General features: G+C 39.0%; 1 protein-coding gene across 4 annotated transcripts in view; it reads left to right on the forward strand.

Annotated features, from left to right (window-relative positions):
• ZNF704 (zinc finger protein 704) overlaps positions 1 to 27,836 on the forward strand; it is a 217,710-nt gene that overhangs the window by 61,422 nt on the left and 128,452 nt on the right. For 3 of the 4 annotated variants that reach the window (XR_014291541.1, XM_082600715.1, XM_082600717.1), the window contains exon 3: positions 1,302 to 1,367. The exons of the other annotated variant lie outside the window; for it this stretch is intronic. Coding sequence is in view for 2 of the 3 variants with exons in the window: in XM_082600715.1 (XP_082456841.1) it covers positions 1,302 to 1,367 (66 nt within the window). In the remaining variant the exon portion in view is untranslated. The remainder of the gene's footprint in view (positions 1 to 1,301; positions 1,368 to 27,836) is intronic. 4 annotated transcript variants of the gene reach the window in all.

The following is a 27,836-nucleotide window of genomic DNA, read 5'->3' on the forward strand; positions in this document are numbered from 1 at the left end:
AATGAACTTCTAGTTCTTGGCAGAATCTGGGGCAGCCTTGAGCCATAGGTCTCTGGGGATGAGACTCAGTCTAAGATTTCCCTCGGATTGTTTCACTCCTCTAATATCTCCTCAGTTTAAATCTTGTATACCCTCTTACAGCACCTGAACTAAGCATCTTAGTGAAGTTCTAGCAAATAATACTCATAACTCTCACTCTGAAAACGGTCCAGGACTGAATAAGATTTGAGACGAAGACACGATCTTAGCTCTCCCACCCACACCCCACCTCTGCTTATGGAGACAGTTATACTGGGGTCCCGGGGAAAGCACAAGGTAGGAGAGGCGGCATACCAAGGCGGCTGACCAAGAGTTCACAACAGGCAGTGGACGATCAGAGCACCTTTAGTTTACCTGTGTTTTCAAACAATTAATAATGTAACATAAGGAAGAAGTGAACTAGGGGGAAAACTTGTAAATATCCGTGACACTGTGACAAGGCCCATGTTTTCCAAAGGATGTTTGGGGCCATAAAGCAAAGAATAATTATCAAAGCTTTTTAAAAAAAATATAGGTATCTGGTGTTGAGGTAGGGGAAAATTTCCTCTTGACCTCTCTTGAGTTTTTGTGACTGAACTAATATTAAAATTTACACAAGACAAATTAGCAAGAGAAAAAAAAATAATTTTTAATTCATGTGCACAGAGGTCTCATAGAAATGGGACCTAAGAAGTAGTCAAAGCAGAGAGCTTTTATACTTTTTAGACAAAGAAATGATACATTTGAGAGGAATTGACAGGACAAAGAAGCTTAGGCTTGAGGTGCTCCATTCGTGAAGAATCTAAACAGAGTTTGGGCTTGAGGTGGTAAATAAAATAAGTAACAAGGTTTGTGTATATAGGCTTCTAAGCCCCGAATTCCCTCTCTCTGGCAAAAAGGGTGTCCTTCTACCTGCATATGCAAGGAGTATACCTCTCATGTGCGAGATTTCCTACTTTCAGGAAGACAGAAATATATATGGAAAAGAATATGAAAAAGGATATATCCTTCTTCATATTCTTTTCCATTATGGTTTATCACAGGATATTGAATATAGTTCCCTGTGCTCTACAGTAGGACCTTGTTGTTTATCCATTTTCTATATAATAGTTTGCATCTGCTCACCCCAAACTCCCAATCCATCCATCCCCGATTCTTAAGTAACTTTAATTCAAAATTATCAATATGCCATTGTGGCATATTTAGGGGAAGCCCCCCCCCCCAGAGCCCCAACACTGGAATGAACCTCCTTAACAGTGTCCCTTTTCTTAAAATCATTTCAGAGAGATGGGAAATGACCAGATTCTCAGGGAACAGCCTTGGCACTTGGCTTTGTGTAAAGAAGTCTGGTGAGTGGATAAGAGATTTTTCCTGCAACCATAGGCCAGAAAAAGTCCCTACAGGAAGCTCCTTTGCTGTTCCTGGACACCTCCCTACCTTTAAGGAAAGACAGGAGCTCTGTTATGAGTTATAACCTTGAGACCACAGTCTTACAGAACATTCATTAACAACATCTTGTCTCACAGTGTTTTACACACAGCTATGCGTCAGACTAGAGGGCAAGTTACTTACTCCTTTATTTGGTCTGAGGCCAAGTGACCCGGAGTTAAGAATTGAGAGAGACAACATGGATAGAAAGTCGAATCCCTGTTGTTTTTTTAGAGTTCTCTCTTCCTGCCAAATGCTTATAGTTGAATTTCTATAATTTAAATGCACATATGCTACAACTCTACTCTTATAATATTCTACAAAATTATGAAGGAAGTTGGGGGGGATGGGAGGGAGATCCAAGAGGGAAGGGATATATGTGTACATATAACTGATTCAATTCGTTGTACAGCAGAAACTAACACAACATTGTAAAGCAATTATACTCCAATTTTTAAAAAATGATTAAAAAAATTATGAAGGAAGTTAATAAGGTGAGTCAGAGAACCAACAATTCTAAACCAGCAGTTCTCTTTCCCGTACTGGCACCTATAGCATTGACTGACATTATCTTTATTTTCTTAGTGATAACTTAGGAAAGCTTGTGTTTTGTGACATAAATTTGGCTCGGTTAGTTTATGTGTGTGTGTTTGAGAGAAAACTTTACACACTTGTCACTTGTTTGTGTTGACTTTATTTTTTTTATTGGAGTATAACTGCTTTACAATGTTGTGTTAGTTTCTACTGTACAATGAACTGAGTCAGCTATATGTATACCTATATCCCCTCCCTCTTGGATATCCCTCCCCGCTCCATCCCACCCATCTAGGTCATCATCTCAGAGCACCGAGCTCCCTGTGCTATACAGTAGGTTCCCACTAGCTATCTATTTTACACATGGTAGTGTATTTATGTCAAACCTAATCTCCCAATTCATCCCACCCTCCTCTTCCCCCCATTGTGTCCACATGTCCATTCTCTACGTCTATGTCTCTATTCCTGTCCTGCAAACAGTTTCATCTGTACCATTTTTCTAGATTCCACATATATGCGTTAATATACGATATTTGTTTTTCTCTTTCTGGCTTACTTCACTCTGTATGACAGACTCTAGGTCCATCCACGTCTCTACAAATGACCCAATTTCATTCCTTTTATGGTTGAGTAATATTCCATTGTATATATGTACCACATCTTCTTTATCTGTTCATCTGTTGTTGGACATTTAGGTTGTTTCCATGTCCTGGCTATTGTAAATAGTGCTGCAGTGAACATTGGGGTACATGTGTCCTTTTGATTATGGTTTTCTCAGGGTATGTACCCAGTAGTGGGATTGCTGGGTCATATGGTAGTTCTATTTTTAGTTTTTTAAGGAACCTCCATACTGTTCTCCATAGTGGCTGTATCATATATATTCCCACCAACAGTGCAAAAGGGTTCCCTTTTCTCCACACCCTCTCCAGCATTCATTGTTTGTAGATTTTTTGATGATGGTCATTCTGACTGGTGCAAGGTGATACTTCATTGTAGTTTTGATTTGCATTTCTCTAATAATTAGTGATGTTGAGCATCTTTTCATGTGGCCACCTGTATGTCTTCTTTTGTGAAATGTCTATTTAGGTCTTCTGCCCATGTTTTAAATGGGTTGTTTGTTTTTTGATATTGAGCTCCATGAGCTGTTTGTATAGTTTGGAGATTAATCCTTTGTCCATTGCTTCATTTGCAAATATTTTCTCCCATTCTGAGGGTTGTCTTTTTGTCTTGTTCATGGTTTCCTTTGCTGTGCAAAAGCTTTTAAGTTTCATTAGGTCCCATTTGTTTATTTTTATTTTCATTACTCTAGGAGGTGAGTCAAAAAAGATCTTGCTGTGGTTTATGTCAAAGAGTGTTTTTCCTATGTTTTCCTCTAAGAGTTTTATAGTATCCAGTCCTACATTTAGGTCTTTAATCCATTTTGAGTTCATTTTTGTGTATGGTGTTATGGAGTGTTCTAATTTCATTCTTTTACATGCAGCTGTCCAGTTTTCCCTGCACCACTTATTGAAGAGGCTGTCTTTTCTCCATTGTATGTTCTTGCCTCGACATTTAAAATTCACCTATTTCCAATCATTTTGTTTTATATCCCTTTATTATAAGCACACATGAGTACCAAACTAGAATATACCACCTGTTTATAATTTCACTGTGAATTTTGGTTATTAATATGGATTTTTAAAATAACAATTTATGTCACTTTGCTATTAATAAAGGATATGCTCTCTGCTTCAATTGTGTAGTATTGAATAAAATACTGAAAGTGTAACCCAGAGTTTATTATGCTTACTGAAATAAGTCAGACGAGAAAGACAAATACTATATGATATCATTTATATGTGGAATCCAAAAAATAATACAAATGAATCTATATGCAAACCAGAAACAGACTCACAGGCATAGAAAACAAATCTATGGTTACCAAAGGGGAGAGGGGAGGGGGATAAATTAGGGGTGTAGGATTAACAGATACAAACTACTATACATAAAATGGATATGCAACAAGGATTTGCTCTATAGCGCAGATTATCTTATAATAATCTATCATGGAGTATACTCCTAAAAAAACAAACAAACAGAATCACTATGCTGAACATATGAAACTAATCCAGTATTGTATATCAACTATACTTCAGTTTTTAAAAGCTGTGACATTCAGGCATTTGCAGGCATCACTTTCAGAGAGTCTTTGGATAATTAATAAATGCTGTTCTGTCTAAATTGTTTATGGCAGCAAAATGGAGAAAATTTAACCCCTGAAACGTCAGGTGGACCAGTAGCTCTGTTGTGCTACAGTGGACCACTGACTTTGTTGCACAGGTTGGGTATATGGGGATATTCCAGAATGCTTAGGAGTGCCATTATTCTGCCTTCCCGACGCCACTGGTTGCCTCTGAAGAATTGGTTTATGTTTAGATTTTACACATCTTTTTTTTCTCTCTACTTCTGTTCAAAATTTAAACAATCAGGTAGTAGAAATAATTGGATTTCCACTACCTTCCACTCCCCACCTCCTCCTGCCAGTATAAATTCTATATTCTGCTTTTATCACAGTAAGGCAACTAATAAGCAAGATGTTTGTCATTCACTTATTTCAAAAGAATCATGTTTGAGCAGCGTTGTACAATACAAATTTAAAAATTTCCAGTAGCTGCTTTAAAAACAGGGTAAAGGGCTTCCCTGGTGGCGCAGTGGTTGAGAATCTGCCTGCCAATGCAGGGGACACGGGTTCGAGCCCTGGTCTGGGAAGATCCCACATGCCGTGGAGCAACTGGGCCCGTGAGCCACAATTACTGAGCCTGCGCGTCTGGAGCCTGTGCTCCGCAACAAAAGAGGCCACGACAGTGAGAGGCCCGCGCACTGCAATGAAGAGTGGCCCCTGCTTGCCACAACTAGAGAAAGCCCTCTCACAGAAACGAAGACCCAACACAGCCATAAGTAAATTAATTAATTAATTTAAAAAAAAACAGGGTAAAGAAACAAGTGAAAAAAAATTTAATACTGTATATTATTTAACTCAACATATCCCAAATATCATTATTTCAGTTAATCAGTATAAGGTAGCCAGAATGTTTAGTGATGACTATTGAATGGTGCAGGTTCAGAGTAAAGCATCAGTTAATTATACATTTCAGTCCAGCTTATCATTTATCCCTAAGACAGTGGTTTCTCTTTTGTTCTGCTCTGACAACACACGTGAAGAAAATGCCTCACTCACACTGATAGGGTGGAATAGTAGCTTTCTATGGCAGTGTTTCTTAAGGGTTAGGGAGGGAGGAAGGAGTATCCCATGTAAGGAGAGAGACATTTCAGCATCTGTGGGTCAGGAAAAAATGTACAGCACAATTCCAGGATGTCTCCTAAAAGGAAAGTCAATCCCAGTTGTGAATAACTGATGTTTTTGTACAATTATAATTACTATGAAGATGTTTAAATTTCATCTAAGTAAAAGAAAGGTTAAAGTGATATAGCCACAGTTCTCGTTTTTTAAAAATATGAAAGCAGCTTCATTTACAGAGTTTGAAAAGGCCTCTTGTTACCAGATACTCTGACATTCCCTACGGTAGCAACTGTTACCAGTTTTAACAGGCCAAGTCAAGGACTTTAGGCTTGGACGTGGGTCGTCACACTTAATGCATTTCTTATGGTTTTTTATATAGTAACAAAACAGTTAATGAATACATGCTACTTGTAAAGTAGGAAATGCAACAGATAAGTCATTTTTTAGAAAGACTCCTAGGAACAATGGGTTTACTTTGTTTCCAGCTTAAACTGTTATTGATTCTTCTTTTAAATATTAACCTATGTTCTCCCCCCCACCCCACCCCACCCTGCCCTAAATAGAGTTCTGGGTGGGGAAGTGTTAAGGGATAAGGCTGGAGAGTTGGGCTTAACTTGGAATACTTTCAGAATTTGATTTTTATCTGTTAGGTTATGGAGAGCTATTCAAGTGATAACTTAGACTGACATTTCAGAAAAGTCTTCTCTGGTATCTGTGGAGGTGAGGAGGTAGGGAGGATGTGTATATCAGTTTTGACACCGAAGGCAGAAAGAAGAAGAGGCAGATATAGAAATCTGAGAGAGATCGTTGTGAAACCTTTAACTAGTGCAGAAGCATCACAGGAGAGGGCTGTGTGCAAGAGAGTGTGAAGTGCAGATTCCACAGAACTTGGGGGGATAAAGCAGATGGGAAGCTTAGTAAGTACTCGGGATGGTTCCAGAATTTCTGGCATGGGCATCTGGATGGATAAAGTGGTTGGTAATGCTGGTAAAAAAAAGAATTCAGAAGTAATACAAAAGAAAATTGATTGGGTGGAGGGAAGGGGTTTGGTTTTAGACATGCTAAATCCAAGTTGCCTTGAGCAATAAAACTGTAGTAACAAAGACCTGCACACTTTAAGCAAAAGTCATATGCATAATAAATGTGTTTATGAATCATGGTATAAAGACCAACTTAAATAGTCAAAACATAATCGTAATGTAAACACATTCTAAAAGTGCTTGCTAGTTTAAGAAGTTTTGTTTTAAAATAAATACTACCTCCCTACATCTTGATTTATATATGTTGGCTTTTCTTGAGGTGAGCTGTAATTGTACAGCTTAATCCCTAAATGATGAAAAGATTTTTAATTAATTTATTAATTTATTTATTTATTTATTTTTGGCTGCATTGGGTCTTCATTTCTGCACGTGGGCTTCTACTCTTTGTTGCAGTGCACACGCTTCTCATTGTGGTGGCTTCTTTTGTTGTGGAACATGGGTTCTAAGTATGCGGACTTCAGTAGTTGTGGCATGTGGGCTCAGTAGTTGTGGCCCATGGGCTTAGTTGCTCCGCAGCATGTGGAATCTTCCCAGACCAGGGCTTAAACCCGTGTTGCCTGCATTGGCAGGCGGATTCTTAACCACTGCGCCACGAGGGAAGTCCTGATGAAAAGATTTTGATGGCTTTCCCCCACTCAGGATTTGTTTTGACTGGATTTGGCAAACGTTCACTTCTTCAGTGGAGCGCATGAACTCCCCTTTCCTAAATGAACCCTCAAGTTCAGTCACATGATAGATTTGCCTAATTTCACTGCTCCTTTGTAAGAATAATACCTCATAAGGTCATCTGCTATTTTCTATATCCAATTTGCGACCGCATACTAAAAATTAAATAAAATGTGGCTTTCATCTTCAGAAAGTGAGATTTCATCAAATCACATTAGAAACTTTCATTTTTGTTCCCTGGGATTGATTACATCAGGATAACTCTAATCTTTAATGTTACTTGGATGTGACCAGACTGTTCCAAGTTCTGCAAAAGCCACTGAATAAAACACAACACTGAATCTTAGATACTGGTAATTGTGAACTGTTTTTGGAAAAACTGTATTCTCTAACCACAGTTGGTAAATACATTAACCATGTGGTTTTCAAAAATATCACCTCAGTTCTTTGCACATGCAATGTAATTTCACAAATACTAAGGAGGTAGCGTTAATGATCATACAGAACTATCACTGGCAAAAGTGCCAGACAGCTGCACCACATTTATAAGGAGGGCTGGGGGCATGGGGAGCATGGCATTTAGCCTGTATTGTGCCTCGTAACCTTCATAGAAAGCATTAGCCCCATTGAAAGCTATATTTAAGAATTGTGTTCCCCACATGTTTATTTTTCAGGGCTAATAAGTTTCCGTTTTGATTCGTTCTTAACAACGAAACTGTGCCATCGTATTTTCCACATATCTGCAGATAATGACACAGAGTGAAAATTAACATTTGCATTTGTAGAGAAACTGCTACAAACCTAAGAATAAATGAATTTTTGTGATTTGCCACCAGTATTTTGTCTCAAATCCATCTTCACATTCAGTTAATAACTCTCCCTGTCTCTGTAGGCCATTTAAACAAAATAAAGTAGAATTCTCAAAAAAAAATCTGCTGTAACTTTCAGATCACTTTGGGAAGAGTATCATTTTAAGGAATAAGAGAGTTCTTGAAGAGCATACCTCAACATAGTAAAGGCCACATGTGAGCATACCTCAACATAGTAAAGGCCACATATGACAAACCTAGAGCCAACATCATACTCAGTGGTGAAAAGATGAAAGCATTTCCTCTAAGATCAGAAGCAAGAGAAGAATGTCCACTCTCACCACTTTTATTCAACATTGTATTGGAAGTTCTAGCCACAGCAATCAGAGAAGAAAAAGAAATAAAAGAAATTCAAATTGGAAAGGAAGAAGTAAAACTGTCACTGTTTGCAGGTGACATGATACTATATATAGAAAAACTTAACACCACCAAAAAAACTATTATAACTAATAAATGAATTCAATAAAGTTGAAGAAATATGTTGTGCTTCTGTACACTAACAATGAGCTATCAAAGAGAGAAATGAAAAAAAATCCCATTTACAATTGCATCAAAAAGAATAAAATACCTAGGAATAAATCTAACCAAAGAGGTGAAAGACTTGTATTGGAAAACTAAAAGACATTGATGAAACAAATTGAAGATGACAAAAACATTGGAAAGATATACCTTGCTCATGAATTGCAAGAATTAATATTGTTAAAATGGCCATACTCCCCAAGGCAAGCTACAGATTCAGTGCAATCCCTATGAAAATACTAATGGCATTTTCCACAGAATTAGAACAAATAATTCTAAAATTTACATGGAAACACAAAAGACCCTGAATACCCAAGGTGATCTTGAGAAAAAAAAAAAAAAGCTGGTCGTATCATGAGCTCTGATGTCAAAATATACTACAAAGCTACACCAATCAAAACAGTATGGTAACATGGTCAAAAGGCACATGAAAAGATGCTCAACATTGCTAATTATCAGAGAAATGCAAATCAAAACTACAGTGAGGTATTATCTCACACCAATCAGAATGGCCATCATCAAAAAGTCTACAAATAATAAATGCTGGAGAGAGTGTGGGGAAAAGGGAACCCTCCTACACTGTTGGTGGAAATGTAAATTGGTACAGCCACTATGGAGAACAGTATGGAGGTTCCTCAAAAAACTAAAAATAGAGCTACCGTATGATCCTGCAATCCCACTCCTGGGCATGTTCCCAGAGGAAACCATAATTCAAAAAGATACATGAGTCCCAATGTTCATACCAGCACTATTTATACAATAGCCAAGACATGGAAACTTAAATGTCCATTGACAGATAAATGGATAAAGAAGATGTGGTGTATATATACAATGGAATGCTACGCAGCCATAAAAAAGAATGAAATAATGCCATTTGCAGAGCTACATGGTTGGACCTAGAGATTATCATACAACTAAGTCGGAGAAAGGCAAATATCATATGATATCACTTATATGTGGAATCTTAAAAAATGATACAAATGAACTTATTTACAAAACAGAAACAGACTCACAGATATAGAAAGCAAACTTATGGTTACCAAAGGGGTAAGGTGGGGAGATGGATAAATTAGGATTTGGGGAATAACATATACACATTACTATATATAAAACAGATAAACAACAAGGACCTACTGTATAGCACAGGGAGCTATACTCAATATTTTATAATAACCTATATGGGAAAAGAATCTGAAAAAGAATGTGTGTGTGTATATATATATATATGTGTGTATATATATATATATATATATATATATATGTAGGTATGTATAACTGAATCACTTTGCTGAACACTTGAAACTAATACAACATTGTAAATCAACTATACATCAATAAAAAAATTAATGAAATTTTTAAAATACAAAAAACCCCACAACAGTATGGTACTGGTACAAAAAGAGACACATAGTTCAATGGAACAGAACAGAGAACCCACAAAAGAACTCATACTCTATGGACAGTTAATCCGTGACAAAGGAGGTAAGGATATACAGTGGGGAAAAGACAGCTTTTTCAATAATGGTATTGGGAAAACTGTACAGCTACGTGCACAAGAATCAGACTGGACTACTTTATCACACTCTGTACAAAAAATAACATGGATTAAAGAGCTAAATCTAAGACGTGAAACCATTAAACTTCTAGAAGAAAACACAGGCAACATGCTCTTAAACATCAGTCTTAGTAATATTTTTTTGGATCTGTCTCCTCAGGCAAGGGAAACAAAAGCAAAACTAAACAAATGTGATTATATAATGCTAAAAAGGTTTTGTATAGCAAAGGAAACTCTAAACAAAACAAAAATCCACCTACTGAATGGGAGAAGATATTTGCAAACAACATAACTGATAACGGGTTAATATCCAAAATATACAAATAGCTCATACAACTCAACATCAAAAAACAAACAAACCCAAACAACCCAATTAAAAAATGGGCAAAGGACCTGAAAAGACGTTTAAGAAGATATACAGATGGCCAGCAGGCATACGGAAAGATGCACAACATCACTAATCATCAGGGAAATGCAAATCAAAACCACAATGAGATAGTACCTCACACCTGTCAGAATGGCTGTCATCAGAAAGACAAAAAATGACAAGTGTTGGCAAGGATGTGGAGAAAAGGGAACCCTTGTGCGCTGTTGGTGGAAATGTAAATTGGTGCAGCTACTATGGAAAACAGTATGGAGATTCCTCAAAAAGTTAAAAATAAGGCTACCGTATGATCCAGCAATCCCACTTACGGGTATTTACCCAAAGGAAACAAAAGCACTATTTGAAAAGATATGTGCACCCCAGTGTTTACTGCAGCATTATTTACAATAGCCAACATATGGAAGCAACCTCAGTGTCCATCAATCGGTGAATGGATAAAGAAGATGTGGCATATATACACAGTGGAATTTTGTCAGCCATAAAAAAAAAATGAGGGCTTCCCTGGTGGCGCAATGGTTGAGAGTCTGCCTGCTGATGCAGGGGACACGGGTTCGTGCCCCGGTCCGGGAAGATCCCACATGCCGTGGAGCGGCTGGGCCCGTGAGCCATGGCTGCTGAGCCTGCGCGTCTGGAGCCTGTGCTCCGCAACGGGAGAGGCCACAACAGTGAGAGGCCCGCGTACCGCAAAAAAATAAAAATTAAAAAAAAAATGAAGTTTTGCCTTTTGTGACAACATGGATGGATCTAGAAGTTATTATGCTAAGTGAAATGTCAGAGAAAGACAAATACCACATAATCTCACTTATATGTTGTATCTAAACAAACAAACAAACAAAAAAAAACATAAACAGAGTCATAGATACAGAGAACAAATGCCTGGCTGCCAGAAGGGAGGGGTAGGAGAGTAGGGAAACTAGGTGAAGGGGATTAAGAAGCACAAACCTCCAGTTATAAAATAAATAAGTCACAGGTTTGTACTATACAGTATAAGGAATATGGTCAATAATACTGTAATAACTTTGGGGATAGATGGTTACTAGACTTACCGTGGTGATCATTTCATAATATATGCAAATGTCTAATCATCAAGTATTATACCTAAAATTAACATAATATTATACATCAATTAATATATTTCAATTTTTTAAAAAACCTACACACTTTTCCGCACTGAATAGGTGTTCTGTAGGAATCTGATTAAGTGGGCTCTTATCCATTGCTCTTGGCCATGAGGGCTCCCTGGTCATTCATCACATCATGGCAAACTCCACTTAGCAGTGGCAAAGAGCAGCAGCCACTGAACCCACCTGAATATGCCACCCAGGGACAAGGTTATTGCCTACTCTCTGGACAAGGAGGAGGCCAGGGCAACACATCCAGTAAGGAGCAGGTTTCCACAGCTTTTCATTGATGTGTTTGATGTTTCTGGACTCAGCATTTTCTATATGTACTGAATCACTCCTTCTGTTACCACCCTTGTAAATAGAGGGAGGCACTCTTACGTTGGAATTATAAAGCTGCTTGCATTTCCTTCGGAATCATGCCTAGCTGAGCTGACTGAGTCTGATGTTGGCTTCCTTTGATCTCAAATGTGAATCCACCAGTTTGCAAATTTGCTCCAGCTTCCATGGCAAAAAATGTAACTTCTGCTTCAGCCATTCCTTCAGTGTATGGTGAAACTATGTGCAAAAATGGAAAACTATTTCTTTGTGTGTCTATGGCAATCAAGCTGATGACAGCATGGCCTGCGGTAGCAGTTGTCACATCTGGAAGTTACCCAATGGCAGAGGTGTTTGCCGTGAAGGACATCACTCTGCTTGGTGTCAGTTTTCTTCTTTCTTAGCCCCAGTCAAAACTGGCAGAATTCCCTGCATTTGCAGGGATCTGTTGGTGGCAGAGGGACAGTTCCCACTCTTGGTTATGGTGTTTTGTCTTTACATTATTGAAAGTTCATGTGTCCTATTTGGCTTCAGAGAAACCAACCTTAATAGGGAAAAAAAAAAACCTTCTTTCAAGAACAGAAATGAAAAAACACTAAGTTCTTCTGAGCCTATAGCTGAAACTTCAAAGTCCAAATATGATTGTTGCTTGCTCTTTATTTCCCAGACTCTGAGTAATTTAATTATATAAATTCTACTTATCCACAGAAAGCGAAAACACAAGCCCTTTATTCTGCCTTCCTGGGCTAGAAACGAAATAGGCTACTTCGTCTGGATGATACCTCTAAAACGTGTCAGGCATCTGCACTGTGTGCACTAGAGTACTGCTGTGTGGGATGGCCATTGTATTATGCCAGGATGTTGTCACAAACGTCAGGTTTTCTATCTCACAGAGCAAAAAGATGTATGCGCATCTTGAAAATCACCTGGTCTATCCACATTGTTTGAAAGATGGGAAAATCGGTTAAAAAAAAAAGCTCAGAGGTTGGGTTTGAAAAATGGACTGAAACCCTTTCTAAAAGCTGATTTTTCAGATTTTGCCACATTTTCGTTTGTGAGGCAGCACTTAAAATTCATCGGGCACGACTTTATTTGCTGCTGTGCTAATAGTCTTCCTTCTTGTTTGAAAGGGAGAGATACTACTTTCTGCTCCATCCTCTGAAACACACCACCTGCTTTACCAAGCTGGAATGTGGTATTTTTCCACTGAGGAGGGCACTTGTTTTTGCAGTTAGAACACAGCAGTGCTGTTTGAAGACTACACTGTTGATGGCAAAGGATCAAAGGTGGGAGGCGATAGCAGGTGGCAGCTTAAGGGGTGATCAATGCAACCAGTGTGATGCATTGCAGCATGCAGATGCACAGTAGTCCAGCGAGAATCCTAGAGTAAAGGAGAAAAGCTGAAAATCAAAGGCAGGCTAGTTTCATGTAAATCTGATCATTCTAGGAAATATTAAAAAGGCCACTGTTACTCTACTTAGAATTATGATCAATCTCTTGGAAAATGGATTGGTTAATTCAATGGATAGAACACTTTATCTTTGTTCTCTTATTCCTGTACCTTTGGACACTAAAAACAAGTGAACAAAATTTTAAAAATTCAGTGAGAAAGAAAAAAATTTGTAAACCTATAGAGAGAGAGATGGAGTATCTAGGGTTTTTTTGTTTTATTTGGTTTTTTTTTTAGTTGAAGTTTTTAAAATTGATTTACAGTGTTGTGTTAGTTTCAGGTATACAGCAACGTGATTCAGTTATACATACATATATACCTGTTCTTTTTTTTTTTCTTTTTTTTTGCGGTACGTGGGCCTCTCACTGCTGTGGCCTCTCCTGTTGCGGAGCACAGGCTCCGGACACACAGACTCAGCGGCCATGGTTCACGGGCCTAGCCACTCCGTGGCATGTGGGATCCTCCCGGACCGGGGCACAAACCCATGTCCCCTGCATTGGCAGGCGGACTCTCAACCACTGCGCCACCAGGGAAGCCCTATACCTGTTCTTTTTCAGATTCTTTTTCCTTATAGTTTATTACAAAATATTGAGTATAGTTTCCTGTACTGTACAGTAAGCCCTTGTTGGTTATCTATTTTATATATAGTAGTGTGTTTATGTTAATTCCAAACTCTAGTTTTAACGTTCATTCCTTTTCTTTCAGGGACTTTCTTTCTCTTAGTTAACTGAAATTACTCCCAAGGAACATTTCCTGTGTTATCTAAGAGGAGATGTTAGATCAAGGCTAGGTCCCCCATGATTCCACTAAAGACTCTGCTGTTGAGTTGGTGTTGGTCCCAGGTTGTAGACTCAGGAATGCAGGGCAGTGTCTTTTCAGAGAGTGGGGAGTTCCTAGCTCCACTTTGTTTTCCACGTTCGCCAGAGCTGCACATCACAAGCCAGAAGTGCTGAGGAAAAGCATGGGATGACTGCTTCAAAGGCAATGATAATTTAGTTAAATGACAAGGTAGATCCCCAAGCTTGAAACTTCCACAGCAGGCAACTGGTCTGTTGAGGAAGAATGAAATTTTATATACCTAGACTTTGCCTTCTTCAGTGGTAAGATATTTAATTTTTACAGTTTGATCACGTACTGATAGTTACATCCCAGTAGCATTTTTAAAAGAAGACCTAATAAACCTCAGTAGTCATTGACTGAATGCCTGCAATGGGGATCAGAAATAAGGAACTGGTAAAATAATCAAGTGGTATACTGGAGCCTATACACACTGGTCCATGATGAAGTTTTCAGCCTAATGGGCAGTCTTTTGTGTAGCTGCTACATTTTTTGGTGTTAGAATGGCTTTTCTTTTATGAAATCATCGTGATAGATGACAGGGTGTTTTTCATCTTTATATTGTGGACAACTTAGTGACCTCTTGTTAGTTTTCCATTTTTTTAAATATCATGAGGTCTTGAAATCCCAAAATTTGTAAACTAAAGGAAAGAACTCCCCTAAAAGTCAAGAGACTTGGATTCTTCCGTTTTGTTGATTGCATACCCTTGGCTTATAAGAACCTCCACTTCATCACCTGTTTTTACAGATGTCTTAGGCAGTTGGACCAGTTGAGCTCTTAAAATCCCTTCCAGCATGGAAAGCCAAGAAACATCAGGATTCCTTATTAAATACTGTCTTGTTTCAGGAGAAATCAGCCTTTACCTTATGGTTCAGGCCTATAAATTAAAAGATAAATCCAATTAAACTCTAAAACATTTTATGATTGAATACTTCAGCATAATGCATTATTATAATTATTCCTTGCAAATTTTATATGTATTATTAGAAGCCTACAATTTGGAATGTTAACAGTATTTCCAGGTTTTATTTGGTTTCTAAATATGGATCCATTTTTCAAAGAAGCAAATGGGGGCTTCCCTGGTGGCGCAGTGGTTGAGAGTCCGCCTGCCGACGCAGGGGACATGGGTTCATGCCCCAGTCCGGGAAGATCCCACATGCCGCGGAGTGGCTGGGCCCGTGAGCCATGGCCACTGGGCCTGCGCGTCCGGAGCCTGTCCTCTGCAACGGAAGAGGCCACAACAGTGAGAGGCCTGCGTACAGCAGAAAAAAAAAAAAAAAAAAAAAAAAGAAGCAAATGGTTATGCCAGTTAAAGAACACAAACTTCACAACAGTCAAAATCAGTTGTTTTCGATGGGTGAGTATTGTCATCCCTACCACAAAACCCCATTCCACTCAGGAAACATTTGGAAATGTCTAGGAGGCAGTTTTGGTTGTGCAAAATAGTCCGGCGCAAGGAGGAATTCTCTTGCCCCAAATACCAGCCCACCCTCATTGAGGAACATTGGTTGCTTTCATATTTATGATGAAATGGTAGAATAACAGCTGAATATAATTTGATTATGAAATTAACTGCACAAAATACCGAGCATGAAGGGTAGTTTATTGTCAAGTGAGCCTTGCTGTGAATCAGAACACAGATGCAGTCTTTTGAGACATTTCATTTTTTAGCTTAACATAACGTAAAACTGTGCTTTCCATGTTCCAGTCAGTCCTGGATATATTTGGCTGATAGTTTGAAGAAATAAAATCTTCCTGCAGCCTTCAGTTATTAAAATAGAACCAACCACCCACTCATTTTATTACATTCTGTGGAATGTTTTTGAATGACAGTCTAAGTATTTTAATTGGTCTCCCGCTGATTTATAACCCCTTGTTTTATGTTTCACATTTTATATCTCAAAATTACAAGTTACAGTGCCATTTTTATACTGTACCATTTAAACAGAGCGAACAGCATTTTTTAGAAAGAAAAAGTTTCATTCAGAAACCCAAGGGTCATTCATGTGCATTGTCTGTATGTTGGGGTGCTGGTGCTTCTTGGCTGTCCCAGCTTATTATCTCTGGCTGCTATTCATGTAGGTTCTCCGTGTGTGTTGGGGGTTAGGGGAAAGACAGCTGGATCCTCTCTACATCCAGGAAGTAAGATATGTCACTCATTTCCCGGTTTTGAACGCAGACTTGCTCAGTTCTGTGTTCACCCTCTGCATTTCTGTCCCCATGCGATGCTTCATGTACCATACATTTATGCTGTGGTTCCTCATTGCTGTTTTCATAAACTTGCATGAAAAAAGTTCCTTAGAATTCTACTCATTGGACCATAGAAGACAGGCAGGGAAAATAATCCTAAAAATTTTCTTCCAACCCTAAGCCTTAGTTACAGTTTCATCATTTTACATGTTTACCATCAATGTTTCACTTATTTAAAACTTGTTCACATTCACTTGTTGGTTTGTACCCAGACACAGCTTTGTGTGTGTCTAAACAGAAGCAGAATCTGTAATTAACTCTACATTTGTTTGCAAAGACCTTGGTAGTTTTAGTGTTTGAGTTCCTTGGTCTAGGAGCTGTTGTTTCAGGTTCATAGCTTTCTCCCCGAGAATAAGGGAGACAGGTTGGGAAATTAAAATTACTTTTTATACTCAGCCATAAAAAAGAATGAAATAATGCCATTTGCAGCAACATGGATGGACCTAGAGATTATCCTACAAGTGAAGTCAGACAAAGACAGATATCATATGATATTACTTATATGTGGAATCTAAAAAAATGATACAAATGAACTTATTTACAAAAGGGAAATAGACTCACAGACAGAAGACAAAGGGGAGAGAAGGGGGAGGGATAAATTAGGAGTTTGGGATTAACAGATAGATACACACTACTATATATAAAATAGATAAACAACAGGACTTACTGTATAGCACAGGGATCTATATTCAGTATCTTGTAATAACCTATAATGGAAAAGAATTTGAAAAAGAATATATATCTACACACACACACATATATGTATATATATGTATGTATAACTGTACATAGTTTGCTGTACACCTGAAACATTGTAAATCAACTGTACTTCAATTTTTTAATGCAATAAAACAATAATTTTTTAGTTTTTTCAGTGTGATATCTTGCTGCCCCAAAGAGTTGATGTGTCTCCTGAAGTTTTTTTTTTTTTTTTAATAAATTTTATTTATTTATTTGGCTGTGTTGGGTCTTCGTTTCTGTGCGAGGGCTTTCTCTAGTTGCGGCAAGTGGGCCTCTCACTATCGCGGCCTCGCTTGTTGCGGAGCACAGGCTCCAGTTGCGCAGGCTCAGTAGTTGTGGCTCATGGGCCCAGTTGCTCCGTGGCATGTGGGATCTTCCCAGACCAGGGCTCAAACCCGTGTCCCCTGTATTGGCAGGCAGATTCTCAACCACCGCACCACCAGGGAAGCCCCTGAAGAGTATTTTTATATTGGGTGGTTGTCTTTTTTATGAGCTGTTTCCTAGAAAAATTTTTGAAATGTTGAGCTACAAAATGAACAACAGTTTTCTTTGATAGTTAACTTGACCTAATATTTTTCTTACATAATTATCATTAGAATGAAACTTTGAATGATTACTGTATGGATATATTTTTTAATAAGGCCAATACAATGGAAGAAACTCAAGTTTCTGCCCTAAAATTACCTGTATTCTGAAGAAAGAGATCAGCCAGGCCCCCCCCCCAAAAAAATCAAAACAGTATTAAGATTTCCTTAGCAACAACACATTTCTCTTCCTCTGTGATGTGTACACATCTTGTCTATTTGTATTTGCACTGCCTAGTTCCTCTCAGTTTTGTAACTTTGTTACCTCTGTTTTGTCCAATTGATGTCAATTTTCTTATTATTGATACCCTGTATCAATTTTATATGTTGTCCATGTAATCCTATCCATTTGTAGCAATTATGATGTCTCTGTAACATTCTTTGAAATTCTTCTATGTCTTTGTTTATATTATATACCATCAAGTACATCCAGCCAGTAGGAACTAATCACTTACCCTTCTTCCACTGATTAAGAGATGATGCCACATTGTCTCAGTTAACCAGTTGTTTCTTTCGGGCCAAATCAAATCAAATAACTCTTCTCAGTTTTCACCGTGGCACATAGAAGGCAATCGATAAAAAGAATGAATGAAACCTCCTTAATTTATTGTGATATTCTATGTTGTTGATGATCCCCATTTATTGTTCTTTTCCTCTTACTCCTACGTTTAACTGTGCTTTTTATTATCATGCAGTGCACAGTCATTTTAAACAATTTGTGAGTATAGATAAGCAGAAGAAAGACAACCAAAAAACCCAAAACACGCTTAATGCAATGATTTGATGATAACTACTATTAACACCTTTCTATGTATAATTCTACTCACTCCTTTATATTTGCACATATATAAAACATATTTATTCCAAATAATGGTTTTGTGGCACAGAATATTTTGAAACTTTTAAAAAATATAATGAGGCCTTCCCTGGTGGCGCAGTGGTTGAGAGTCCTCCTGCCGATGCAGGGGACACGGGTTCGTGCCCCAGTCCCGGAGGATCCCACATGCCGCGGAGCGGCTGGGCCCGTGAGCCATGGCCACTGAGCCTGTGCATCCGGAGCCTGTGCTTCGCAACGGGAGAGGCCACAACAGTGAGAGGCCCGCGTACCGCAAAAAAAAAAAAAAAAAAAAAAAAAAAATTGCTGTGAAAAACAGCATTTTCTTTCACAGAATCATTCTGGTTTCTCCCTAATGAGTGTTTTTGGAGTATGTTTACTGATGTTTTCTCTTGGGTTTAGCATTGTGTCATTGTATAGGAAAGCTCAATAACTGAAACTAATTACTGCACACACAACAGTATTTCATTTTACTTGAAATACACAGCATTTCACTGTGTAATGCCTTGGCACACATCATCCCTCAGACAATGACACTTTTAATTTTAAAATATTCTTAATGAAAACAGTACATTACTTTCAGGAGCACATATTTATTCAGACTCAGCCAGCAATATTTCAGAGTAGAGGTCCTCAGGAGATCTGCTGTGAGAACAGTTGGGTAGTGGTTATTCTATTAGGTGTTCTCAAGTGGGTATTTTTAAATTACTTGAGGGTGCTCAGCATTAGCTTTATAGTTAAAATTGGTTTGGCAACATGCAGTAGAAATCTCACTAAGAGTGGCTTAAACAAATTAGTTTTTCCCCCTTTCACGTAATAAGACATCTTATAGAACCACTACATGGTTTATACAATAGCTCAGGATGTCATAGGAGACCCTTGCTTCTTGACTTCACTCTCCACCTTCCTTCATAGGTGGCTATCATCCTCCTAGACTCAAGATCCTTTCTGTAGTTTCCAACATTGAGCTTTTTTCCAGGCAGAGACAAGAGGAAAGGCAGAGAGCAAAAGGTGAAAAGTTGAGCTTGCTCTTTTAAACAACTTTCCCTGAATTTCCCTTCCCTGAAGGCTACCCTGTGCCTTCCAATTACATCTCATTGGACAGAGTTGTCACTTGGCCACTTCCACAGCCTGGGAAATGTAATTTTTTAGCTGAAAACATTGCCATCTCAAATAAGCCAGACATCCTGGTAGTAAGAAAGAAGGACAGACTGATTATAGAATTGGTAGCTGGCAGTGTCTTCTATTTCATTGATTATTTTAATTTTTCTATCATAATTTGTTGCTAAAAGTTATGAACTTTATCATCTTAAAAGAGTTATTAACTCAAGACTGGCATTTGCTAGATTTTTATAAATTATAAATGAGTTGGGTTCAACTGAGTGAGTAGAGTTTTACTCTATTGGTTTTCCTTTTTTCTATGTTTATAGAAGTATCCAAATACATTAATTGTTCCAACACTTTTTAAAAATCATGTCAACTGCACTTGTACATAATTCTGATTATTGCCATGCATGGAATTTTATTAATAAAAATAAAATGTGTCATAAATTCATAGTACCTGGTGTTTTGATTTTGAGATTTGCAAATATTCTTGAAATCCCTGCTAATATGGGAAAATAGGAACCTGCTGAATCATTATGGCTACAATACGGCAAAGAAACTGTTTCTCTCCTTTCAACAGAGTGGGCATTTTTAGATGGAAAATATATTGTAGTTAAGATTTTATAAAAGATCTTTTTTTTTTTTTTTTTTTGCGGTATGCAGGCCTCTCACTGTTGTGGCCTCTCCCGTTGCGGAGCACAGGCTCCGGACGCGCAGGCTCAGCGGCCATGGCTCACAGGCCCAGCCGCTCCGCAGCATGTGGGATCCTCCCGGACAGGGGCACGAACCCGCGTCCCCTGCATCGGCAGGCCGACTCGCAACCACTGCGCCACCAGGGAAGCCCTAAAAGATCATTTTTTAAAGAAATAAATTTCTTTATAATTTTTTTCTTCTCTCTTTACAACATACTGGTGGTACCCATGGGCCATTTTCAGTCTCAAGCTCCATTGTGGCCCTTGCACCCCAGAAATTGGAAAGATGGAGAGTGCAACTGAGTTTGTCACCACAAAATATACTGGGAAGGGATGAACACGAGGCAATAAAAATTTGCCTTGCTGTTAAAAAATTTAAAAAGAAGGAAAATTAGGTGAGTCAGCCATTCTCATTGACTCAGTTGAAGTACTTTTTTTTTTCCATTTAAATTCCTGACGACTTCATCCTGCATAGTTCATAAGAACATAGGTGCCTGTGTAAATACAGTTACCCTCCACATGATGCCATGGCCGTGTTTATTGAAAGCTTAACTTAGAAAGCTCTTTCATCTCCTGTTGTCGGGTTTGTGTTATTCTTTTCCTGAATAGGAACATCTGGGTTGCTAGTGATGTGTTGGTGACATGATTAGATCTTTATCACTTGCTTAAGGAGAGTGAAAGTGTATGTGTGTGCCTGCACCTACACGTGCTCCCATATGTGTAATTTTTGAGGAAAAGGAGAGGTAAAGAGAAAAAGAAACCTGGCAGCATTTCTGGAAAAGGTGTTCAGAATTACCTGATTTCCTTGGATGCTCTCCCAGAAGCTTCTCATCAGATGAACTAGCACACAGCATACAGCAGATGTAAAATAACGCTTGAAATCTCTTCTCTGCATGAGGTTATTGCAATGGTTCAAATATTTGCTGTAATCTTAGTAATTAGAGTACATACTATCCACCTCTACTTCAGTCACACTTATTCAATAAAAACAAGCCTCTTCTGTTCTTTAGTATATTTTACTTCCATATTTAACAACTAAAGGAGACTTACTAAAATATGGGGGGTTTTTTGTATAATAATAATCAGGAGTTTTATTTATTCATTTCTTGATAATAAATCTCAGTCTTTGGGGATTAGATTTTGGTCTTAGAATTTAGCACCATTTTTATAAAAGCAGCTCTTATTTTAAGACTCATGGCTCTCAGTGAGTCCAGTGTATGCCCAGTACAAGAATCTCCACCATAACATCCAGGACAAGCTGATGGTGATCCAGCCTCTAAGCACATCTGTTTATACGGAGTTTATGACTTTCGAGACCAGCTCATTCCTTTTTAAAATAACGTTCTGATTTGTACATATTTTTTCTTAATGTTAACTTCAAATTGTCTTCCATAAAAAGCTTAATGGTTGGTTCTGTTTCTGTCCTGTGGAGCTACCCCAAATGATCTCTCTTGTATGCAACACTTACTCAGATATTTGAATGCAACTATTATATCTTTCTAAATATTTTCTTCTCCAGACTGAAAATCCCCGTGGGTGTTTGAAGCAAGGGAGGTGTAGTGTGTAGCAGGGCATTTTTTCAAGTAAAGGCCAGTAGGCTTCAGGCAGACACAGAAGCTGGATCTCTTTAGAATTGACCAGGTAATTGCATGTGACGCAGCACCTAGGCAGCTCACATGAGAAGGCGGTTTAAATGCAGATGCCACAGTTATAGATATGTCTGTATACGTGAGTGAGTAGACACACATATATTTCCTTCTTCTGTCAGCTGAGATGGCCAAGAGGCAGCAACACTCCTGCAGCAGCAAGCACACTCTGCACTCAGACCTTGGTTTTCAATACTGTTCTCTCCTAAACGGAACAGAGGATTGGAAAAATGACCAATGCCAGGACTGAGGCAAGAAATATACAAGATGAGCCTGGAGCCTCTCATCATGCAAGAAGGTAAGAAGTAAAAAAGAAACAAACAAAAAGCCACATTGCTAGGAACACATGGGAGAGCCCAGCTGCAACAGAAAGCACTTCCAACGTCCAAAGCGGAAACAATTTAAACAACAAAATAAGGCAGAGTCGGATGATAACCCAAAGTATTGGATAAATATCCATGAGCCGATCTATATAGAGAAACAATTTGATAAATAAATTACAGGGGAGAAATTAAACAAATCTCTTGGCAGAAGAATTCCAAAGAATTTATGTAAATACTCCCACCTCAAGGACATAGAGCATAATATACTCTTCCATTCCTTCCGTATAAACTGCTTAGAAGGTGACTTCCTTCTAAAGAGTACAGTATAGAAAGGAGGAAAAAAAGGTAATTGGTGGAGAAGACTAACAAATACGGTTCAGCCAGGTTATCAAGGTCATCATCAACAGTGATAAGTCACGTTATGCATATTGTACACTTGATATGATGTGATGAAAATGGCATTTTATACTTCTGTGGTCTTCTTCCCCCAAACCAATAACCCCAGTATAATCATGCAAAAAACATCATACAAATCCCAAACGAGGACATTCTATAATGTACTTGACCTGTATGCCTCAAAACTGCAAGGTCACCAAGAACAAGGAAAGTCTGAGAAACTATCACAGCCAAGGGGAGCCTAAGGAGACGAGACTGTATTTAGTGTTGGTATCCTGGATAGGATCCAGAAAAGAGAAAGGACATTAGACAAACTAAGCAAATCTGAATAAGAATTATGGACTTCAGTAAATAATAATGTATCAATACTAGTTTATGAATTGTTTCAAAAGTATCATACTAATGTAAGTAGTTAGTAATAGGGGAAACTGGATGAGGGAGTTTAGAGGAGCTCTGTGCTATCTTTTCAATTTTTCTGTAAATCTCAAATTGTTCTAAAAGGTAAAGTTTACTTTAAAAAAAATATTAAAAGATTCCTAGGAGAAAACCTGGAAGATCTTAGGTATGGTGAAGCCTTTTTAGATACATCAAAGGCATAGTACGTGAAAGAGATAATTGATAAGCTGGACCTCATTAAAATTGAAAACTTCTGCTCTGTGAAAGACAATGACAAGAGAATGAGAAGACAAGCCACAGGCTGTGAGAAAATATTTGCAAAAGGCACATCTGATAAAGGACTTTTATCCAAAATACACAAAGAACCCTTAAAACTCAATAGTAAGAAAACAAACAACCCGATTTAAAAGTGAGCAAAAGACCTTAGCTGACCCCCCACTAAAGAAGATATATAGATGGAAAATAAGCATATGAAGAGATATTCAACATCATATGTCATTGGGAAATTGCAAATTAAAACAACAATAAGATACCACTACACATCTATTAGAATGGCCAAAATCTGGGACACTGGTGACACCAAATGCTGGTGGGGTGTGGAGCAACAGGAACTCTAATTCATTGCTGGGAATGCAAAATGATACAGCCACTTCAAAGACAGTTTAGCAGTTTCTTACAGAACTAAACACACTCTTACCATATGATCCAGCAAACACACTCCTTGGTGTTTACCCAAAGAAGTGAAAAACTTGTGTTCACCCAAAAACATGCACACAGAAGTTTATAGCAGCTTTATTCATAATTTCCAAACCTTGGAAGCAACCAAGATGTTGTTCAGTAGGTGAATGGATAAATAAACTGGGATTCATCCAGACAATGGAATATTATTCAGCACTAAAAAGAAATGAGCTCTCAAGCCATGACAAGACATGGAGGAACCTGAAATGCATGTTACTAAGTGAAAGAAGCCATTCTGAAAAGGCTACAACATACTGTGTGATTCTGACTATAGGACATTCTGGAAAAGGCAAAACTGTGGAGACAGTAAGAAGATCAGTGGTTTCCAAGAGTAAGGGAAGGATGAATAAGCAAAGCACGGAGGATTTTTAGAGCGAATCTGTACTGTATGATACTACAGGGGTGCATACGGGTCATCATGCAGTTGTGAAAACCCATGAGGAATGTACAACACCAAGAGTGAACCCTAATATAAACTGTGGACTTTGGGTGATAATGATGTGTCAGTGTAGGTTCATCGATTGTAACAAATGTACCACTGTAACAGGGGATGCCAGTAGTGGGTGAGGTTGTCCATGTGGTAGGAGGTGGGGTGGAGGGTATATGGGAACTTTCTGTGCTTTCCACTTGGTTTTGCTGTGAGCCTAAAACCATTCTAAAAGATAAAGTTTATTAATTTTTCAAATAAGCAATGTATTACATTCTCTCCTGGTAGGCAAGCTGAATCAAGGTCATATTATCCCCGGCTTAACCAGGTTGCTAGAACATGGAGTAAGGACAAGAAGAGACTTAAGTTGTATGATTTAAATTGTGAAATGACTTCAAACCCCAATAATAGAATGTGCTCGTCTTCCTCTGATGGACAGGCCTTCTCTCCCTGTGCAGTGCAGGATGGGCAAGACGAGTGTCTGTTTCTGTGGCTCACTTTTGCTCCTGTCTCCTGGCAGCCACACCTCTGCTGGAGCACACATTATGTTCTACCTGGTACCTTCAGGTCTGCTTTCCAGGAGCCAAATGTATAGACTTTATGCATTTATGGCTTTGACCCATTATGCTTTGATTGTGTAGTTTAACTTTCAAAATACGATGCTTCTTTTGTTTCCAAATATTTCCAAGTGCTTCCTCAAAAGCACTGCTGACAACTCCAATGCCTTCAAATATTCTCAATGAAATATATTTTTCAGTTTCTCTCTTACCTTGTTCTTTCTCCTTTGCTTACACTCCTATTACTAAATACCTTTCCTACTATTTTATTTTACTGTTCCTTTTAAAACCTAATGCCCAGCATTGCCAAAGGACTCTACATGTCATCTGATTACTTCAGAGTACAGTGGACTCTTGTATTCATCTGGACATTGTAATTGCGTTAATGCAGCCCAAAATTATATTAAGTACTTTAGCAGCCCCATCTCACTAGCTCTTGTTGAGACTGTAGTTAAAAACATCCCTGAGGCCTTTATCCTGTGAACTGGTGCATCACACAGCTGCTCATAAAGTCTCTCCTCCAACTTGTGCTTTTATAATCAAATCTCTTTAAATGTAAATGCAGACAATTACATTTGTCCTTGTTAAATTTCATCTTATTATTTTGAGCCGGGAGTTTCAGCCTGTTGAGATCTTCCTGAATCTTGGTTCGGTCATGGATTTCTGTTATGTTTACTTTGCTTCTGTCTACAACCCGTATAGAGGAAGTTTGCAAAGAAATCTATGCAGCTGGACTAACTCAAAGCCAGAGGAACAGAGAGGAGACAGCAGTGATGATTGCCCAGGAAGGGAGAAGGCAACCTGCCTTCTCTAACAAAGTAGCAGTTCTCTGATATTTTTAGTGGCGGTTACAGTTCGACATTGTGAAATGTATTGAAAGTCGTTTGCTGCTAATTGCATTTAACAAATTGAAAATTATAAAGGACTTAAAAATTAGAGTGGGGGCTTCCCTGGTGGCGCAGTGGTTGAGGGTCCACCTGCCGATGCAGGGGACACGGGTTCGTGCCCCGGTCCGGGAAGATCCCACGTGCCACGGAGCGGCTGGGCCCGTGAGCCATGGCCGCTGTGCCTGCGCGTCCGGAGCCTGTGCTCCGCAACGGGAGAGGCCACAGCAGTGAGAGGCCCGCGTACAGCAAAAAAAAAAAATTAGAGTGAACTTGGGACCATCTCTGTCACCCCTCTTACTCCCTTTCATTCTCCAAGACATTCTTCAATGGGAGAGAAAGGTGGAATGAAACCATTGGAAACCAAGCTTTCTCATGTAGGCTCCAGCCTGTACACTGGGTTTGCCCATCACTGCTCCAGTACAATGGCCCTCAGTCTATTTTTAAGTCCATGGCACGCCTGGAGGATCATGTTGGCATGAGTGACACCCTTTCTCAGTGTGATTGCACATCACGGCTGCTGCTGTAGCATAGGCTGCCAGCATGCTGGGGATGATCCTGGTGCATCAGATGTTCACCACTCCTCTCTCTCCTGCTGCTTCGTGACATGCCACTGGCTAGAAAAATCTCAGCTCTAACATTTAAAGCAGCAGTTTGCCAACTACAGCATGTTAAAGCTGGGATTGGCAAACTGTGGCCCGTGGACCAAATCTGACTCACCACTTGTTTTTTTAGATTGTTAAATGGTTGAGGGGGGAAAAAAATTAAAGAATAATATTTCATGACACATGAAAATTATATGAAATTCAAATTTCAGTATGCATAATAAAATTTGATTGGAATGCAGACCCTCTCATTTGTTATATGTTGTCAGTGGCTGCTTTTGTACCCCGATAGCAGATTCAGGTACTCGCAACAGAGACTTTATGGCCCATAAATCCTAAAATATTTACTATCTGGCCCTTCATAGAAAAAGTTTGCTGATTTCTATGTTAAAGGATCACTTGCATCAGACTCACCTGGGATGCTTTTGAAACTGTATTCCTGAGCCCACCCCTGACCAAAGGGATCAGAATCTGGAGATATGGGGTCCAAGAATGTGCCTTTAAAGCAAGCTCATGTATAGCACGCCTAGATGAACACTAAGGCAAAACTAATGATAATGAAGTAGGATATGGGGAAGGAAGAGATTCTGCCCTGCTTTTTCTGCCCAACTTACTGTCTTATCCTATGGGCCATATTTTTTCTACAAACTATGTAAATCATATTGATCAGTTTTTAAGTACTTCTCAAAATCTGCTCTCTTCCGGACTTTTCTATCTTATAGTAAGAATGCTTTTATTCATTTCCTAGGGCTGCCATACAAATTACCACAAATCAGATGACTTAAAACTACAGAAATATATTCTCTCACAGTTCTAGAGGCCAGAGTTCCAAATATCCAGCAGAGCTGTGTTCCCTCTGGGGGGCCTCAGGGGAGAGTCCATCCTTTGCCTCTAACAGAGTCTGGTGGCTGTTGGCATTCCTTGACTTGTGGCCTCATCACTCCAATCTCTGCCTTCCTGGCCACCTTGCCTCCTCTTCGTCTCTGCATCTTTTCTCTCTGTCTCAAATCTTCCCCTGCCTTGCTCTTATAAGGGCACTTATTGTTGGGTATAGGGCCCACACAGATAATCCAAGATGATCTCATCTCAAGGTCCTCAACTTAATTGCATCTACAAAGACATTTTTTCCAAATAAGGTCAGGGATTAGGAGATGGGTGTATTTTGTGGGGACTCCACCATTCAAACCAGTACAGGTGCCATTGTCCTCCCCTCCCCCCAACAACCATTCAGTTTCCAGGTCTTGAAGATACCATCCCACCCTCTCCAGTACCATTATGATTCCATTCTGTCAACAGGAATTCCTGACTTAAAAGTTTATAATGATGTCCTACTGTTTGCAAAATTCCAGATACATTTCTGAGCCTGGAATTAGGAGCTTTCTGCAGTCATGTTGCCAGCGGTATTTTCCATTTCCTTCTCCCTATTCTTCCCTACGTGTCCCTTAACTTCCAGCCACACTGTGCTATTTGCTGTCACCCTCCCTGCTCCCGCCCTCTTCCTGAACTCACCCACACTGTTCCTTACTCCCAGAAGACTGGGAGACTGGCTCTTCCTCCATCATCATCACCACCCTTGCATCGCCTAAGACCTAAGCATCTTTTAACGTCCATTTGAGGTCCTGATTCCCCATGGGAGC

The sequence above is a fragment of the Mesoplodon mirus genome (genome assembly GCF_964341445.2).
Source record: "Mesoplodon mirus genome assembly, chromosome: 16".
Lineage (NCBI taxonomy): Eukaryota > Metazoa > Chordata > Mammalia > Artiodactyla > Ziphiidae > Mesoplodon > Mesoplodon mirus.